Here is an 18726-nt window from a genome sequence, read left to right on the forward strand (position 1 = left end):
AAATGCATTAACCACTTTTTGAGTTATTTTGCACATGGACAAACTAACTAACGGTAACGAAAACATAACCTCCTCCCTTGGCGGAGTTAAGAATAGGAACTTGAGAGGAAAAAAAAGCATTTGTCAAAACCCCTCATGTGAAGTCATAAGTAATTATACAAATTTCTTCACGAACGAACATTGGATACCAAATCACTCGAACATTCTGGAAAATCAGCTTGATGTCATTCAAATAACCACATCAGTTACCAGAGACAGCTGTGTTAAAGGCATGGTATAGTTTTGGTTAGGATGGGGATTCAGGTTTCCAAATTTTTGTGAGATAATAAGACACCTTTTATGAAATATAAAAGAGCATACAATTCTAAGAGGAATTCTGATTTTATTTCATGAAAATTGGTTTTAAAATAGTGGGACCAACCATTTATTAGGAACACTTCATTTTACTTTGTTTTTGGAATGTTATCTCCCTGTCATTTCAAAACTGATGTTCATCAAACAAACTTTGAATTCCTCTTAGAATTGTATGCTCTTTAATACAACTGTATTTCATAAAACAGGGTTTCTAATAGCTCACAAAAAGTTAAAATCTGGAGATCCCATCTCAACCAAAACAATAACATCCCTTTAGGGTAATGAAGAGGCAATGCAAGGAGGAGTACTCTTTTTATGACTCACTTGTGTTCTTTCACTCGCTTCTCCAGATCTCCACTTCCTGCCTTCCAGAAGAAAATGGAGCCGTCCTGTGAGCCGGCGGTCAAGTACTCGCCGTCGGGACTGAAAGATGCTCGGGTGTGGTCACAACCCACTTTGAAACCCTCAGCACTGTTCAAAAGAAGAGGAAACAACAATTAATTTTGGGGAGAGGGGGTTGAAGGAGGTTGCACTTGCAAGATGTTTCATTGTACCACTGTTTTATGTGTAATTGTTTTATTAGTAGTGAAATCAAACAGTATGCCAAAGATCATTAGTAACTTTTTATCACGTCACTACTGTAACTAATGTGATAATTTCCAAGTCAGTTTCTGGTTAGTTTCCTTCTGTTACAATTTCCAAGCGAAACGCCTTGTCCACGCGCTGCCCATCAAATTGAATACTCACCCACAGGACGTTATGACTTGATTCATGCGGAGGTCAACGACATTCAACGTGTCGTCCCTGGTGCAGCAGAGGAGGTTTAGCCTGTCTGGCGAGAGGTCGAGTGAGGTCACCTTCCCACTGAGCTGGACTTCCTTGGCCCGTGCATTCGATCTTCAGAGGGTGAAAATGACAGAAATGGCAGCAGCAGTCAAGTCATAGTGTGGAAAATTTCAAAAAATTTTAAAAGCTAAGTCAGGGCTCCACACTAACTTTTATTTTTGGTGGCCCAAAGGCAAATATCCGACCTTTTTGGGTGGCCCGATCAGGCCACCACATTCTTCATTTCTTAAATTTTGGTGGCCCCGGGCCACTGGGCCATCGTTAGTGTCGAGCCCTGGCTGAGTTCTTAATTTGTAGATCATTACATACTGTAAAAGCTTTTATTTTGTCATGAGGGTTCAATTTCACAAATCTGAGAATTACTGTTGGGCTGCAAATCTAAAACACAGGAAAATATCGTGAACTAACAGTGTGCATCGTGAAAATAAAATTTTCCCAAAATGTCTAAGACCTCCTCATTCGTGAAAATATCTGTACAGAAAAATTACAGCTTTTACAATAGACAGAATTGTGCACTGAGTTGTAGGTCATGTACAATGTAATGCTGTCATGTACAATGTAATGCTGTCATGCAACTTCAGGATAGACACTATCAAACATGAAGGCATTTGTAAAGATACAAATTAAAGAAGAAGTTCTTCACAATCCACTGTAATAATGTCCACAAATAATGCCTGTTGTAATAAAATCAAGATGCAGGTACAGATATGACAGCACTAACTACCTGTGGTAGTGCAAAGGTACTGTGATATTAAAGGCCAGTAATATGAGTATTTCAATCTCACACATGCTATGACACATGCATCAATGTGTTTCTGATGCCATCTACATGAGCTCACCTTGTATCCCAAAATCGGATCTTCTTGTCGATGTGACCGCTGATAATGTTCGTCCCTGCCCCATCGCTCGTCACGAGATCGTTGCACATGGATCCAGCGAACATCGTTCTGACACCTGAAACAAAAAATAAATCAGGAGGCACCTCAATACTCACGACCTGCACTGTCCTCGGTTGACAAGCAAAACTGTGTTATCACAACTAACATTGCTCTTCTTAATCTAATGAAGATGACATTGTGTGAAGCATACATGACTGCAATTAGATTCAGCTACTGCAAAAGTGGAATTTTTCACAGCACGGAAATTTTCGTGCGACATAAAACTAGCCCAAAATCATGTGATTTCAATGTGCCTGGGACATCTCCAAAGTCCATTTTCAAATAAGGGGAGATAAACTGATCTATGTTTGCGCATAAAAAGCAATTTTTGGAGGATAAGCATTAACCTTTCAGGGCCCCTATTTGCTGCCAAGTGGTAAGTAGATCTTAAAGTCCCATCTAGTGTCACATGATATTAAACTGTTGTGTAACTGTCAGAAGCCAGTATCTTTCATACAGCACATCCCTAGGCAAAGCTACTATGAAGTTGCATGACAGACAGAGTGTGAGCAAAAAATTAATAATTGGATGAATTTTTTCATGATATAAAGGAAAAATTAATAAGAACAGTTAATATGTGAAAAGATGTATACACTAAAATACAATAAAAAGATATGAAATCAAATAGTATAAAATCAAAAGAATGAAATGAAATAATACAAAGTTGAATGAAATGAAACAAAATGAAATGAAATGAATTGACTGGTAAAACAAATAAATTTTCAAGGAAATAGTCACACACAGGGCAGTGATTCGGCTCAGTCGGTAGCACAACTGCCTCCAGATTCAAAGGACCCAGGTTCGATTCCCTGGTCTGACTGAGCAATGTTGTGTGTAATCACACTGTCCCATCTACACGTAGTAAGAGGCAAAACACTGTCCCTCGGATAGGACATAAAATGGAGGTCCCGTGCGTAAGAAAGTCACAGCTCATGCACATAAAAGACCCGCTTTAATCATTCATCTCAAAGAGCAGGGTGCATATTCCAGTGAAGTGGTCCTGCCTCACATCCAACTGGACCCCATGGAAGACCAGCTAGCGCAGCTGAATACATGTATGGGCAATCTCGCCATCTTCTCAGATGGAGAAATGACACAGACAAACAAACAAACACACATTTTCACAAACTTACATGCTCTGTTCCTCAAGTCCCAGACCTTCAGCGTCCTGTCGTGGCTGCCGGAGACAAACTTGCTGGGGTCACTGAGAAACTTGGCGGCCAGCACCTTGTTGCTGTGACCCGTTAATGTTTGCTGCAATGGAACAAAGGATGGTCAACATGATAAAAGATCTGCAGCTTCATTACACCGCTTTTAAGTTGCCTTCAAAACACTTGCTTCATTTTCAGAGCTTGCTGTGCCAAGCACTGAACGATTTTTATCTGAGATCTGACACAGACAGGTTTCACGCTCACAGAAGAGCTTGTTTGTGAACATATTTCATGACATAATTCATACACATCAATATATTCTTGCATTTCTCTTTCTTTTCCTTGTTCTTCCTCCTCATTAGTTTTGCTGTCGTCATTATTATAATTATCACAAACACTATCATTACACAATTTATGATTACATAATCATATCATGATCACAATCAATATTACTTCTATTATCATTATTACTGCTATTACTACAATAATTCTGATCACCATCATTGTCATTATAAGTATTTTTTCCTTGATGTTCTTTTTCATTGCCCTCTTTTTGCTATAGAAATCACATGGAAAGCCACTGAACCGACTGATAAACTTTTTTTTTGTCTTAGCTTTGCCCATAGATCAGAGGTGGTCTTGAAGATTCAACATGGTGCCCCAAAATCTCAACAAATTTCACATCAGTAAAGGGTACAAATTGACAACCCATAGTAACAGTCCACTCTCAGTCAAAAGTTGTTTCCGTTATCAAAAGATCAGGCACACTAACCCTTAATCTGTGGTCTCGCGTGCCCCACACTCTGGTGGCGTAGTCGTTAGATGCCCCTAGTATCAGCTGCTCCTGGACGTCAAAGTCTATACACGTCACCGCCAGGTTGCTGCCAAAGAGGACTCCTCGGTTCTGACATGAATCTGTGGGTTTGTGCAAGAGCGAGCAAATCAAAGACAGGTGAGTCCAGCAGTTTCGATGGAGGGAACTCCTACTATAAAATCAGGCCTACAAAAATAAATCAAGCGAATTGTACAACAAAAATCCCCACAATAGCTGCACATGCAAACTTATTTGCAGGTTGTTGTTTTTTCAGAATAACATGCAATATTTTCTGCTATTATAAAATGCAAGTGTTGAAATTCAAAATGGCCACCAACCTGTCTACAGCGGCCACCTGTCTATAGCTGCCACTTTTGTTGTTTCTCTTGGGTGGCCACTATAGACAAGTTTGACTGTATATCTATCTTAAACACAATTTCAATCAGTTTGGACCCACTGGACTTACATGTATGTTTTATTTTCAAACAAGTTTCTCCCCATAATGAAAGTATAGCCAAATCTCACATAAAAGATACATTTATAGAACAGGTACATGCATGTAGCAAAAATCCTACAATCTCATTGGTGAAGAGCTGTGTGATGATTTTTACTGGCCACACACTGCCTCACAGAGGACAGTCACTGTAAACATGTTATCACACACTTGTAGCAAGAGTTGTGCATTTGCACCAAAGGTTCGTGCACTCAGCAAGAGATGCCTACTGGCTAGCAAACCGTGCATCCAGTACTTTTGCCATGCATCCAGTAATTACTGGATGCATGTTTTTCACATATGGCAAGCCAAAAGCAAATGCATCCAGTAAATTTGCCATCAGGTTACATGATAAAAAATTGATTTTTGGCAAGAAAATTGTCTCCCGTTTCCATGACAAATAACGCTATAACAGATGACACACATGTCTTCTCGTGTGTCAGCAAGAATAGTGTGAAAGCGGTAACTATGAAATTTTGCCTGAACCCACTCGCTCCGCCTCGTGGGTTAAGCCATCCAGTTACCTTATGCACACAATTCTGACTGACGCACTCAGTGCAGACCTGTGCATTATTTGTGTGATACCATATACATTTGCACTCCAGATGCTGCTGCCTTACTATTTAGGAATTCCCAGAGCTTGAGATGTCTGTCTGATCCTCCAGTAGCGAAGAAAGTTCCTGATGGACAAAATTTGACTGTGTGTACCTCCCCATCATGCGCTTCCTAAAATGGAAGGGAAGGGGGAGAATAAAAATCATCACAATGTCCATGATTATCACTTTGAAACAGATCTCACATAACAAATGACCATTTCACGAAACACAGAATTCCAGTATTAAAGATAAATCATATTTGTTGTTGTTGTTGTTGCAAATGTTACTTTATGGCATGGAGGAAGGCTCTGCATCATTTTATTACCCTATGAAAACCATGGTTATTTTGAAGTGCACACACTGTATTTACCTAGATGCATTAACCACATTTACATGCTAACTTGCAGACTGCAAATCAGGGGATGGGACGTTAGTGTATATATGTTAACAGCAAAATTTGTGTTCTCAAACAGAGTCTGTCTCTACAGGAAATCAGCCTCATAGTATATTTTGGGTGCAGACATTTCAAAAGGTTGCATTCTGGATCAAAATGATGTCTTCAAGTTTTACAGGCCTAGCAAAGCAAATCGCTCTCCAGTTCCTGCTGATGTACTGATTACTTCACAGGACCATTGCTCACAGCTGTAAGTACTAAAACCTCACCTTTAACACACTGAGAGATAACTCTGATTGTAATAAACAGACACATTTAGATCCCATTGTAGGTGTCAGGAAAAACATTTTCTTTCTGTCAATAAACTCACCTTTTATTAGGAACACTTTGATATTGGATATTTCAGCCAACTCAAAACCGACTTTCATCAAATAAACTTTTAACTCCTCTCAGAATTGTATGCTCTTTAACGTTTCATTTAAATGATATCTAATTCTCTCACAAAAAGTTGATATCTCAATCCCCATCTCAACCAATATTATACACTGTATACGCCATATATTTCGCGAGTATAAATTTTCATGAATCGGGACTTCCCGACAAATTTCGCAAGTGGTTAAATTCGCGAACGTGGAGTCCTGTACTGAACGGAGAAATTTATACGCGTAGGTCACAATCATTATCGGCATTAGAGTCAACATTTCCATGTGTTTTTAATTTCGCGAATAGCAGCTGACTCGCAAAATTCGCGTAAATAAAAACCTCGCGAAATATTCGGCGTATACAGTAATCCCTTTTAAGACTCCAGCATGTGAAATACTCACAAACTGTGAGATGTTCTTGTCGGGGACGCTCATGACAAACGAGATGGGAGGAGGCAGACTGGCGATCCTTGGTAGAGTGGATGCCGATGTTGAGGTAGGTCTGGAAAAGGAGGAAAAAACAATAAGTGGCAGGAACCATCTCTTGGGAACTTTTATTCCCTACTTTCCCCTCCCCCTTACCCATCCCTTTCACAATTCTCAATATGTGGTAATTACATTAATAATAATGATAATAATAATAATAAAAATAATAATAATAATAATAATAATAATAATATGAATTTTTATTGCGCTAAATCCACTCTACAGAGTGCTTAAAGCGCATACATATTATCATCCAGTGTATTAACCTGTTGAGGACGAGTACCGAATATACTCGGGTAGGTGTCTAGATGGGAAATGCATGTTGTAGCAAAATCAGTCCATCCTCACCGGGTTAAGACCTGACATATCTATATGCAGTCTCTCACAGAATTGATAGTCTTTTTTAGAGCAATGTTAAAATTACAGACAGCCAACTATTTTTGCTATTAAAAAGGCTCAAGCTTATGAAAATGGACAAATGTTGGCATAATCATACAGTCATTGTTGTATAATATCCAAGGTTTGTTTGTTTGGGGTTTTGTTTTGTTTTTTGTTTTTTGTTTTTTGTTTTGTTTTGTTTCTTCTTTTTTTTGGGGGGGGGTTTCAGGGGGAGGGGTAAAGTCCTCGGTGAAATTTCATGTGATGAGGCAGTATGGCTGCATGGAATTCCAATCTGACAGATATCCAGTCTTTGAAATTATGCAAGTCCCATCAGAAGATAAACAAACAAACAAACAAACAAACACAAGGAACATCCACTCAGCAGAGCTACCATCACAAGTGGAATGGCATGTCAATGATACACGAGTACAAATTATTCACATGGATCTTAGTTTAGTAGGGCTTTCGAGATTTGCCAACCTTATAAATGCAACTTAAACAAAAATTACAGCATCATGCTCTAAGTGACTCTAGCTAATTCTTTGAACTGTCCTTTCATGTTATGGTTCTTCTACTAACGTTTTGGCAACCTAAAGATTACATTGTGTAAGACTAATATCGCTATTCATTCAAATTATTGAGTTTCCGGTGATTGAGAGGCTGAATGTCTGTGTGTGCTATCACAGTAACAATGACTATAAAGTTACTATGGTTGCTGTTGTCCTTGGCTTTCGTTTTTTTGTTGTTTTTTGTTGTTTTTTTGTTTGTTTGTTTGTTTGTTTGTTTGTTTTTTTTTTTGTTTTTGTTTTTTTGGGGGGTGGGTTATTTTTTTGTTTTTGTGGGAAGGGGGGGGGGGGGAAGGGGGTTATCAACAAGAACACACTATAGCATATATGCAGTAATCCAGAAAAGAAATTAATTCAGAAGTTAGCAGGTTAGTCTTGTACATGTAGGTATAATAGTTGATTCTTTGGCAACCCTTTACTAGTCAATATCAGAAGGAAAAATATGAATCCAGTTCAGAACACTGCCCCCTATCTGGGAGGTCCCCCCCCCCCCCCCCCTATTTTCTGTGACCTCATCATGACCGTTGAGAATTTTGGATTCTTGCTTCATGACTTTTTCCCCTGAAGTCTTGCACACATTCTGATACCATATTTGCTAATATCCGATATACCTGTGGGACGTTACGTGTCATAATTTGTATGCGCATGTCGTAAAAATTGCTCATTACTACATAAATATATTTGTGTACAATTACAAACTGTCAGTCAGCAGTGCCTTGCATTTCTTTATGAATCTTGCACAGATATCGATGTTGCAATTGCTTCATGCTTTCTTTTGGTTCAGATAGAAACCAAATAAAGTTTGGAAATAATAAAATATATGAAAAGTAGAAAACAATGAAAATAAGAAACATATATACAAGACATAAAAACATGAAAGTGACAGGTTTTTTTGTGAGGGAGAATTGAATTTTTATTAAAAAAATGATTCAGATAATTGTTTTATACTTCCTCTGGTAAAAAGATTTACTGAGCAAAACCAAGAAAAAAATAAATATATTAAAAATCTATAAAAAAAAAAGAAAGCACTATATATACCACAAGAATGAAAGTCATATTTTTTGCATTTCTTTCAGAGGAAAATGAAGCTTTTTGAAGGTAAACAGGTAATCGTGTTTGTTTGCTTTTTCTCTCATTTCTAAAAGGTATCATTCATCTTTGCACTTTGCTATTTGCACTTGAAATTGCAAATAAGGTACATTCTTTTAACAAATCATTAAAATTTGCATGAATTTGCATAAATTATATTTTTAGTTTTACAATATCAGGGGCAACAGAAGACGGTAGAAGGTAATGGTAGTGCTAATGGGTTCTGCAAAAAAAAAATATATCATTTTGCTAATATTTTGCATACATGTTTACTTTAGTACACTGTAGATATGAATAGTATGTGATAAGTCCCAATAGTAAATTTGCATATCAACAGTTTATGCAAATTTGTTGTACACATCAACATACATAAGAATTCATTCATTTCTCATTTAGGCAACATTATTGTTCATTATTACACGCTTTCTCTATGTTTTTATAGTTGTTTAGGTTGAAATTACGGAATTATCTCAAATATGTACATACAATTTGCGTACTTAATTAACAAATTATTCACAAAATCTGCATTTTTGATTAAAATGGATAATGCCATCAGATCTGGCACATGAAGATCTATCAGAATGCAAATTTTAAATGTTCATTGGACTTTGCATTTCCGAGATCAACATTGGGGCCCATTAAGCTCAATATAGCCAAGTACGGTTAGGGTTAAAGTTAAGACAGTAGTCTTTAGGTGATTCCACAACCATGGCACTCTGAATTCTTTGAAATTAGGGGAAGAAACCAACTCCACACAACTTCAAATATGTTATTAGCATAACCTACACCAGTTACTGCAAACCAAGCATTCTCAAAATGATGATTACATCATGCCCAGTAGAATAAAGATCTACATGTAGAAAATACACGTGTAGATACTGAGGGAAGCAATTGCCAAGAAGTCCATAATGTTCTTGACAGGTTGATAATCATTGCTCGCAACCAAATGAAAGAAATTCTCAACAATGCATCAAAATGCTGTTCAGGATAAAGTCTGCACTGCCATATTACACAAGTTGCTTGAACTGCATTATATCTACTGATAAAAGAGATACAGATCTACAGTCAGGCATGTGTTGTCATATGGTGCAGAAATGTGCATTGCATCATGGGCATCATCAAAGGTGATCACCAGGTGGGCACGTGCTTGCATTTACAGCGAAACTTTGCCTTCAGTGCAGTGCATGTGTGGCTTTGAACAACGAAACAACAATAAGGTACATTGGTAACACACACTCCACAGTGCTCTCTCAAAATGCACATTCTCAATTCTCAAAGTAATAATACAACTCCATCTGTAATGAGACATATGAAATACTGAAACTAGAAATGTCGCTATGGCGACTGGTATGCCTCCGCCATAATGCATGATTCTCCTAATAGGTCTAAATAGTACATGTGGACAATGTGAGATTACATTTTCGCAAAATTGGCAAAATGTTAAAATGACAGGTTTGTCACAAATGTGTTGAATGCTCACCTTCCATGACCTAGGTGTAATTGGATGAATAGGAGAGCATGTATTTGGGATTTACGGACTTTAACTTGACTTTGACCCATTATGTTTATGCATTGAGTAATTTTCAAGGTATGGAGAAAAAGTGCACTTTCTGTATTGAATAGTAAATTGTTACCATTTTCATCTGGCCTTTGACCCTAAAATTCATAAGATAATCACTGTCAGGCAGAAGATGCATAAATATGTAGTACGTTTCAAGATAACTTGAGCCACTTCAGAGATATGGAGGAAAAACTTGGTTCAGCACTTTCACTTGATCTTTGACCTTTTGACCTTTGAGGCAAAAACAAAAGAAAAAAAAAACTTTCCAGAGAATCTCTATTAGGTTAAACATGCATACACCTAGTGTAAAAAAAAAAAATCCTGCTGGCATTGCACAAACATGAGGAAATATTTAGTAAAATTTTGAAGTGTTGCCCTTGACCTTTGACCCCTGACCTTTGACCCCATGAACCCTTAATTCTCTAGATAACGACTGCCAGTCAGTACATGTATATATATTATGTTCCATGCAGAGACCTTGAACAATTTCCAAGGTACAGAGAAAAAAGGTGAAGTTTTAATATTTTTACTTGACCTTTTGACCTTTGACCTTTGACCTCATGACCCAAACTTTCACAAGAGAATCTTAATTGGGTAATACATGTATACGCTAAGTTTCAAGAAAATATCTTCAGGCATTGCATATTTATGATGGAAATAGTGAGATTTTATGTATTTGACCTTGACCTTTTGACCTTTGACCTTGAGCATGTGCACCCAAAAGTTGATAGGCACAACTTCACCCCCTAATACACATACATGCCAAGTTTCATTAGGATACCTCAAAACGTTTTGATAGTTACCTTGTCCACAAAATTTCATTACGGACGGAAGGACGGACGGAAGGACGGACGGACGGACGGAAGGACGGACGGAAGGACGGACGGACGGACGGACGGACAACCCGAAAACATAATGCCTCCGGCACCACTTCGTGGCGGAGGCATAAAAAAAGCCATCTAATTGCAACTGTAAGGATACATTTTTTAAAAGTCAAGAAATTCAAAGATAAATTCCAAAAGCAGTTTCATTTTCCCTTGAAAGACCAGTACAAGTTTTGCACACATTATCTAAGACACTCAGAGGTCAAGTAGCACTAACAAAAGCACTTTCCATGGGGCTTGGGAGGGCAGGCAAATGCAGGGGTCCATTTCATGGAAGTCTTATAGGAGACTTTTCGCTCATATGACGCATTTATAAAAGACTTCATAAAATGGATTTGAAAGTCTCTCATAGCTACATAAATGTATTTGCAAGAAACTTTGGCCATTCTGAGATTTAAGTAAAGACTTTTATGTGATGACTTCACAAAACAGACCTCCACGCAGTGACCCTGAAAATAGAGTACTTGCAATGTGAAAACTATGACTAACCACACTTTGCATTTACAAGGGTATATAGAATCATGTTAGAGGGGCCACAGCAAAAAACCTCAGGATTAATAAATCATGTTATTGCGTACATGTCAAACATGATCAAACAGAATAACTGTGAGAGGTACACGTATACAGTGCTTTGCAGCGTGCGTATGTGTGTGGCAGGGGTTAGGTGTGAATAATAATAGAGAGGTAGCTAGGGATAGGTGCGTGCATATTAGCAAGGTGCTGACTACATGTGGAAAGAGCCAGGGATAATGCAATGCACTGGTAAATCAAAATTATGTTTATGATATGGAACTACTGATAGACAGTAAAGAGTTGAGTTTAAATTAATGGATTCTGGTGTCCATTTGTTGCTACTGCAACTGATTGACACAACTGCCCTTCAATGACATAAATAAGCATTGATTATTCAGTGTCTTTTGCAGTTACCATGATTTAAAAAAATAAAAAAAATATGGGGAAACAGACTACGGTTGGATTTAAACCAAAGATCTCCTGATAACAGAATCAAACTGAAGTACATATGCCCAAGAATTTTTATCACAGCTACTACTCAAAACACTGAAGAAATTGGTGCTTATCTAAAGTAAATGAAGGGCAATGTGTTGATCAGTTGCAAAGAGTTGAGTGTTTTGCAAGGTCCCGATACATCGGTGCAGTGTGTCTACACAAACACCATGAATGTTTCGTGAAAGTTTTTCTTTTGTACCTTGTGGGTGAGGACGAGGTGGGGCTTTTTGAAGTTACTGGACTGTTTCTAAAGAAGAACGAACTAAAACTACAAGAGCAAACACAGAAATATATATAAATATATGAATATACATCTAAATCAAAATCTAACATCACATATCATATCTTGAACTGCTTTTCCTCTCATTCAAAGGTATAATTCATTATTTCAAATTACATTTTCAGGGTTCCATCAATTTATCAGTTTTCTATCTGAAGGGATGAGATCATCCCAATATCAAAACTGCACGCATATATCCGTTTGTGTAATTGGAATTCTATGATCATAATGTACCATGGAAGAAAATGATTTATAACTTACAGTAACTAAAAGGTACATGTCAAGGAATAAAAGTTTTATCTGTAATCTTAAAAAAAAAAAAAAAAAAATAGAACAAACATTGACAAATTGTAAGATGCATTACCACTGACATACAGGTACAATTATGACAGATCTTTAAGGTCCCACATACTGACTTCCATGCAACTTGAGTCATAGTACAATCATTTCTATGAGATCCAAGAATCCCGAGCTAGATCAGGTAGACAAATAAGCAATATTTGGGCAGAGTGACCAAGAATTACTTTCGGCTCTGTTCCGTAACCCTAGTCAAGTTGGAAGATTATGAAATTCCATTCTTTGGTACTCCGCACCAATAGAAAAAAAAAAACGATTTCCTTTTTACACGTCATTACGCGAGCAAGCTTCAAGTTTGTTCTTTCAGATCCAAAATGAATGTAAAGTATCACGCTACAGTACATCGTACCATGACAAAGACCATAGAGCAGGTGGTCATGGCTACCTTTTGATTTCTATTCAACTTTTGTTCAATGCCTCACAGATCTGTTGCTTTTGATTCTCTGAATGCATGCAGACATTTTGGTTTCATGAATATTCCTACGGAGAAGTCTTTAATTAAAGAGAAAAGTCATCGAGGTCTCTAATTGATCTTGGTAAACAGGTCTGGCTAGAAATTCACATGGTATTACTTAAAATACTAATCTAACTATCGGTAAATTAATTTGATGCCCAGCACGCAGACACACTAGGCACTGACATGCATCTTGCATCAGACCATAGTTCCCTATCCATTCACACGGCTAAACTTTCAAGGGGGGTGTACTGCAATGATTTCAAAGGCTTTTCTTCAATTTAACTCGCCCATAATGACATCAAACAAATGTGACAGGCTGACAACAAGTTCTGTGTATGGAGAATCAATTCTCCGTGATTTGATCATACATAGGAGCTGTTTCAAAGCCATAGTTCATCAGGAAAAAAGGTCCAAAGTGAGGCCAACACCTGCCTTTTCTACATTTTCAACATTTCAAGTTTCAACATGCAACAGAAACAAACAGAACCCGTAAATTGCCCCTAATCCATCCAAGCTTCCCGCATAATGACAATAACGAGGAGTTATTCAAATTCATGAAATTCTTCCGTCGAGATGCTTGCATTGAGATTGACAAATTGCCCTGCATCGACGTCGATGCAGGGCAATTTGTCAATCAGTTGCAACAAGGAGTTACTCATGTAATTCAATCTTTTCCTGCCAAAATTCGCATGCAGGGCTAAGCAGTTAAGACTTTACAAAACAACCCATTCTGAAAGACAACATATGACATTGACACACAATTAATTGCCACGATGAAATAAAGAAAGTTAGACAACATCTCAACGTCCATGCTTACACAGCCCTAACCTTATCTTAATCACAAAGGTTTACACACTAACAATGCAACATATTCTAGGATTCTTTGACTTATCGGTAAAAAGATATTTGCGACACAATATCTAATTCAAATTTTACAGACAAGATATCACAAAAAGCTAATGCTGAGCTGGGGAAGGGGATTAAAGACACAAGGTTGGCAAGGGGGAGAAGTGGGCAAGGGAAGGGGGGCAAGGTGTAAAGGGATAATATTTGTGGTTCATGTTGCCTTGTAACTCATGGGGTAACATGATTGAAATGAAACCAAGGTGGTCGGCAGCTTACCTTGCTCTCTTCTCGGCACTGCTGTAAGGGAGAGAGGGGGAGAATTAGACGTGAATGTGAAAAAGCATGCAAACTGCCATGGTTAGGAACTCATCTTCAGAAAACAAAGAAAACAAAACTCAAAGATGGGGAATCATACGTGTTGAATGCTGACATGAAAGGAATTTCATTGAGAATGTAGGCTGGGCTCATCAGAAATACATAATCTGCCATGGAAAATGGAGCCCACAAGCTGTGTTCACGTATCTCAGATATTTGGACACAGAAAACTTACTGAAGTTTCAAGTGTATGTGAATATTGTGTGTGTGCATGTGTTTGTGTGTGCCCAAGTGTTTGGCATAATGCCCTCAAAATACATCGTAGACCCAGCCAAAACAATGAAAGGCTGTACACAGCGAGATCCTTGACAATGCCGCTAAGGCCCGCCAATGTTTGAAATTTCCCTTTTTATTGCAATGAATCCCTTTGTGTTAAAATATGACTTTCACAATAAGATAGGCATAGGTGCTTTTTGCAAGAGAAGAAATAAGGACATTAATAATAATAATAATAAAAAATAACCTCTATACACATTAAAAAAACATGCCTTATATCAGAGCAAATATTATTTAATCTTCTCCAGTAAGTATTGATTCAAATAAAAGCAAATACTCCTGTATTGTTTGTACACCTAGCATTTATATATTAGATGTGAGAGCATATCATTATACAAAAGTGGATGCCCGCTTTGTCTACATTGAAAAACATTGTCCATAGTGGTCATTTGACCAATTTTTTTGAATGACTTTTGAAATCTACTACATTGTAGTACTGAGAGATGTCAGTTGTCTATCAACAGAGAACTGTATTACAGTGCTTGAACAATTTAATTTACTTGGAAAATCCTGCCTCATGTTGCATAGAGGTGAATTTGGCTTTAATTTGGTACAATTCGATTATCAAGTCTGATGTACTTGTAAGTTCAAAGTGCAAAGTGGCAACTCCACCAGCCAACATTGAAAAAGTGTCATCTTGCTAGCTCTTTGTCAAGTGCATCCTGCTATTCCCTGTAACAAAAGAATTCAAAGGAATTAATCAATCATATATTTGAAGTGGACATTTGTATGGTTCTTTTAAAAAATTACAGCCAAAAATAAGTGAGGACATGAATGCATTTGAAAGATGACATTAATCATAGGTGATAGTGCAGTTTAGTGTGAGAAGTTTCTGCAAGGATTTTTTTTTTTGGTAAGAAAAAAAAAATAAAGATATTGCATGTGTGGAATGCAAGACATGCTTGTCATTTCAGGTTGTTCTTTTTATTGCAGGTTGCTACATGCAATGAAAATGCAAGTTCTCTTGAAATGCATGCCCTACATAAAGAGTACATTTGGCCTTACTTTGTGTGTCATCTTTTCATCCACTTATTTACTTATTTATGTCTGTATATATCTAGTAATGATAATAATAATGATGATAATAATAACAATGGTCATAATAATAATAATAATACTGATAATAATAATAATAATAATAATAATACAATTGTAATGATGCCCTATGATATCAACACTGACCTATAGTGAAAGGGCAAAAATATCATTCTCTAGATTGATTTGGTTGCAGAAAATGAACAGGGCCCGCACTACAGTTGTAGGCACCTTGGAAGGTGAGTGAAAACACAATTCTGTCTTAACCAGCCAGTTATGGGTTAAACCATAGCTAATGGTGAGTTTCCACCTTTAAGGCACCTTTGAATGTTTCTATAGATAAATGGCACTATATATTAAAACGTGTTTCATCATCACCATCATCACCATCATCATCACCGTCATCACCATCACCATCATAATCATCACCATCATCATCACCACCACCATCATCACCATCACCATCACCATCATCAACATCATCACCATCATCCTCATTATCATCATCACCATCATCACCACCATCACCACCATCATCACCATCACCATCACCATCACCATCACCATCACCATCATCACCACCATCACCATCACCATCATCATCATCACCATCATCACTATCATCACCATCACCATCATCACCTACCTCTAAAGTGAAAAGAGAAGCAAGTGAAAGAAAACAAGACAGACAGAGGGAATGAAAGAGACAGAAATGATGAGAGAGAGGGGAAGAGAGAGAGAAGATCCAGAGTGAGGGGAGATTGGAGCAAAATTTCTCTAAAACCAGAAATTTTTGTGTGCATGAAACCTTTGCAAATTTCGCAAGGAGCCAAGATTCGCAGAAGCAAAATGCACGCAAAATTAGTTTTGTTTTTTTTTTTTGTCTACAATATACATTGAATGCTAGTTGCCAATCAGCAAAAGTTTTATGCCACTGAAAAGGCCGTTGGCTCCAATTCGCAAAAGTTTCATGCCGGGAACATTTCTGTTTTTTACGGTATCATATTCATCCTCGCGGCTAGCTACCTGGTCTGTGGTATATTGATGGGTTCCGAGGCCGCGTCCTCTAGGGCGGTCTTCACCTTCTGGTTCAGCACCTCCTGGATGATGGCGTTGGTGCTGTTGATGCGATCCGCGTCGCGCCCCTTCTCCTCCATCAGCCGCGTGATCAGCTCCGAGTTCTCCTTCTTCAGTTTGAAGAGCGCCTCGTCGTTCTTGCTGCACAGCAGCGTCATGTTCTGGAGCTCATCTCGCAGATCCTGTTCAACAAATTTGCGTCACAACGAAAATTCACGGTGAAACTTCACCCCATGCTCAAGTCAATTTCAACAAGAAATATCACTGAAGGCGATAAATCAAAATACTTTTCCTAACACCTCAGCACTAGTGCACAGCTGAGAACAATAAAGAACTAAAGGAGCCAGCTCAATCTATAATATCTTTGCATGATTTTTATAAAAAGTATGCTTTTTATATGGCAATACATTGTTTGACATCGAAGAAAGATGTGCCTTGCACATCTAAAAATTATACAAGTCACATGTGCCAAATCTCCAGTCAAATGCTAAAAACCAGAGTCAGCTCTATCCACAAAATTTTTGCTTCAATTTTATTAACAAATGCTGCTTCCACTGCAATATCTTGCCCAACATAGACATGAAATATGGCTAGAACAGCTACATATTACTGTGAACATGTGTGTCAACTTTACAATCAATTGCTCAAATATTGGAAAAGTAGTTTGATCCGCAACACTTGCAAGAAACAAACCACACACTGATTATTTCTACTTCTTTTTTAACTCAATATGGTCACAAAGACTGATGAGTCTTTATGTTTTGTTTCTGTTTTCCTGTTTCGCTTTTTTTTTTTTACCCCTATGACTGATTTATCTTCTTGCGTACCTCGTTTGTTTTCCTCAGCTCTAACACAGCTGTCTCCAGATTCCTGATTTCGTCCTCATAGGCCCCTACTCTGATTAATGCTTCATTTAAGCTGAAAAGGAAGGGGGGAAAAAACAACATCAAACATGCACACACAATGAACAGAAGAAAACAAAACTGATGTCGGTTACACACATAGAAGCATCAAAACAATAATACCCAGTCTCATAGCATGTCAGCAACATCTATCAGTTTCTATGGCCAGACTCTCTAGAAGCAGCAGAGTGAAAGACATCATCAGATTTTTTTTTCCTCCTTATTTCTATGTTTAAAGGGGATATTCTCCCCCCCCCCCCCCGAAAAAAAAAATGAAATAATGATAACAATAACATGTGGATTCAGAGATTGCACAAAATATCAGAGACATGTTTAAGGAAGGTTATTTGAAATTAAATTTTTACAAAAATTCATCTTTTAGGACAATAAGAGCACTTGACCCAGAAATTCTAGCTCCTTCAAGAAGGCATGGAGTTATGGAGAATACTGTTTGCATATAGTATGAAACATACCTCAGTTACAGGTCAAGGAAATGAGTACTCTTCAAAGGAAATAAGGATTTTTGATGTTTCTTTAATATTTTTCTTTATATCATTTTATACATATAATGTATTTCCTGTTGCATCACCTGAATATCATTCTATTGCTTTAACATCACAAATTATTAAATTCATTCTAGAGAAGGCGGCATGTAGAACTAAACAAAAATTTATAAAAAATTTGCAACTTTTAAAGGGATTATCTGATCTTCCTCAAAGCTTCCCTAACCCTAATTCACTGGATCCATCTTAAATGCTATTGGAAACTTTCTCTTTAAGCCACACTAAACCCCCCCCCCCCCAGCCTCTCTACATCCCCTCCATAGACACCCTAACCCTAACCTGTTGGTCTGTTTTTGTTTCTGCAACTTACCTCTCTTCACATTTGGATAGCTCGGTTTCTTTAATCTTGAGTTGATTGGTTAGATCCATTAGCTGCTGAACATTCTGCAGTGAGGAATATGAATTTAACAATAACAAAGAAATTACAGGGTGACCCTTAACAGTGGAGGTAATCAGCAAAAAAATGTTTCAAGTCAGTCAATATTGAGAGAAAAAAAAATAAAAATGAACAATAAAAACAAAAACAATTAAAAAGAGAAGGGGAATGGCCAGAGAAAATAACATATAATATAATG

General features: G+C 37.6%; 1 protein-coding gene across 1 annotated transcript in view; it reads right to left on the reverse strand.

The window, feature by feature from the left end:
* Positions 1 to 678: 678 nt before the first annotated feature.
* Positions 679 to 18726, reverse strand: part of LOC139708815 (autophagy-related protein 16-1-like) — a gene marked incomplete at its 3' end in the record, with an annotated part of 31119 nt that continues 13071 nt past the window's right edge. Inside the window, exons 4-14 of the mRNA XM_071620769.1 lie at positions 18462 to 18535; positions 17514 to 17604; positions 16636 to 16868; positions 14200 to 14220; positions 6411 to 6510; positions 5217 to 5322; positions 4062 to 4204; positions 3272 to 3392; positions 2040 to 2154; positions 1102 to 1251; positions 679 to 825 (exon numbers count right to left, since the gene is read on the reverse strand). Coding sequence (XP_071476870.1) covers positions 679 to 825; positions 1102 to 1251; positions 2040 to 2154; positions 3272 to 3392; positions 4062 to 4204; positions 5217 to 5322; positions 6411 to 6510; positions 14200 to 14220; positions 16636 to 16868; positions 17514 to 17604; positions 18462 to 18535 — 1301 coding nt within the window. The remainder of the gene's footprint in view (positions 826 to 1101; positions 1252 to 2039; positions 2155 to 3271; positions 3393 to 4061; positions 4205 to 5216; positions 5323 to 6410; positions 6511 to 14199; positions 14221 to 16635; positions 16869 to 17513; positions 17605 to 18461; positions 18536 to 18726) is intronic.

The sequence above is a fragment of the Diadema antillarum genome, unplaced genomic scaffold (genome assembly GCF_040938485.1).
Source record: "Diadema antillarum isolate AM-2024a unplaced genomic scaffold, OU_Dant_1.0 seq00001375_RagTag, whole genome shotgun sequence".
Classification (NCBI taxonomy): domain Eukaryota; kingdom Metazoa; phylum Echinodermata; class Echinoidea; order Diadematoida; family Diadematidae; genus Diadema; species Diadema antillarum.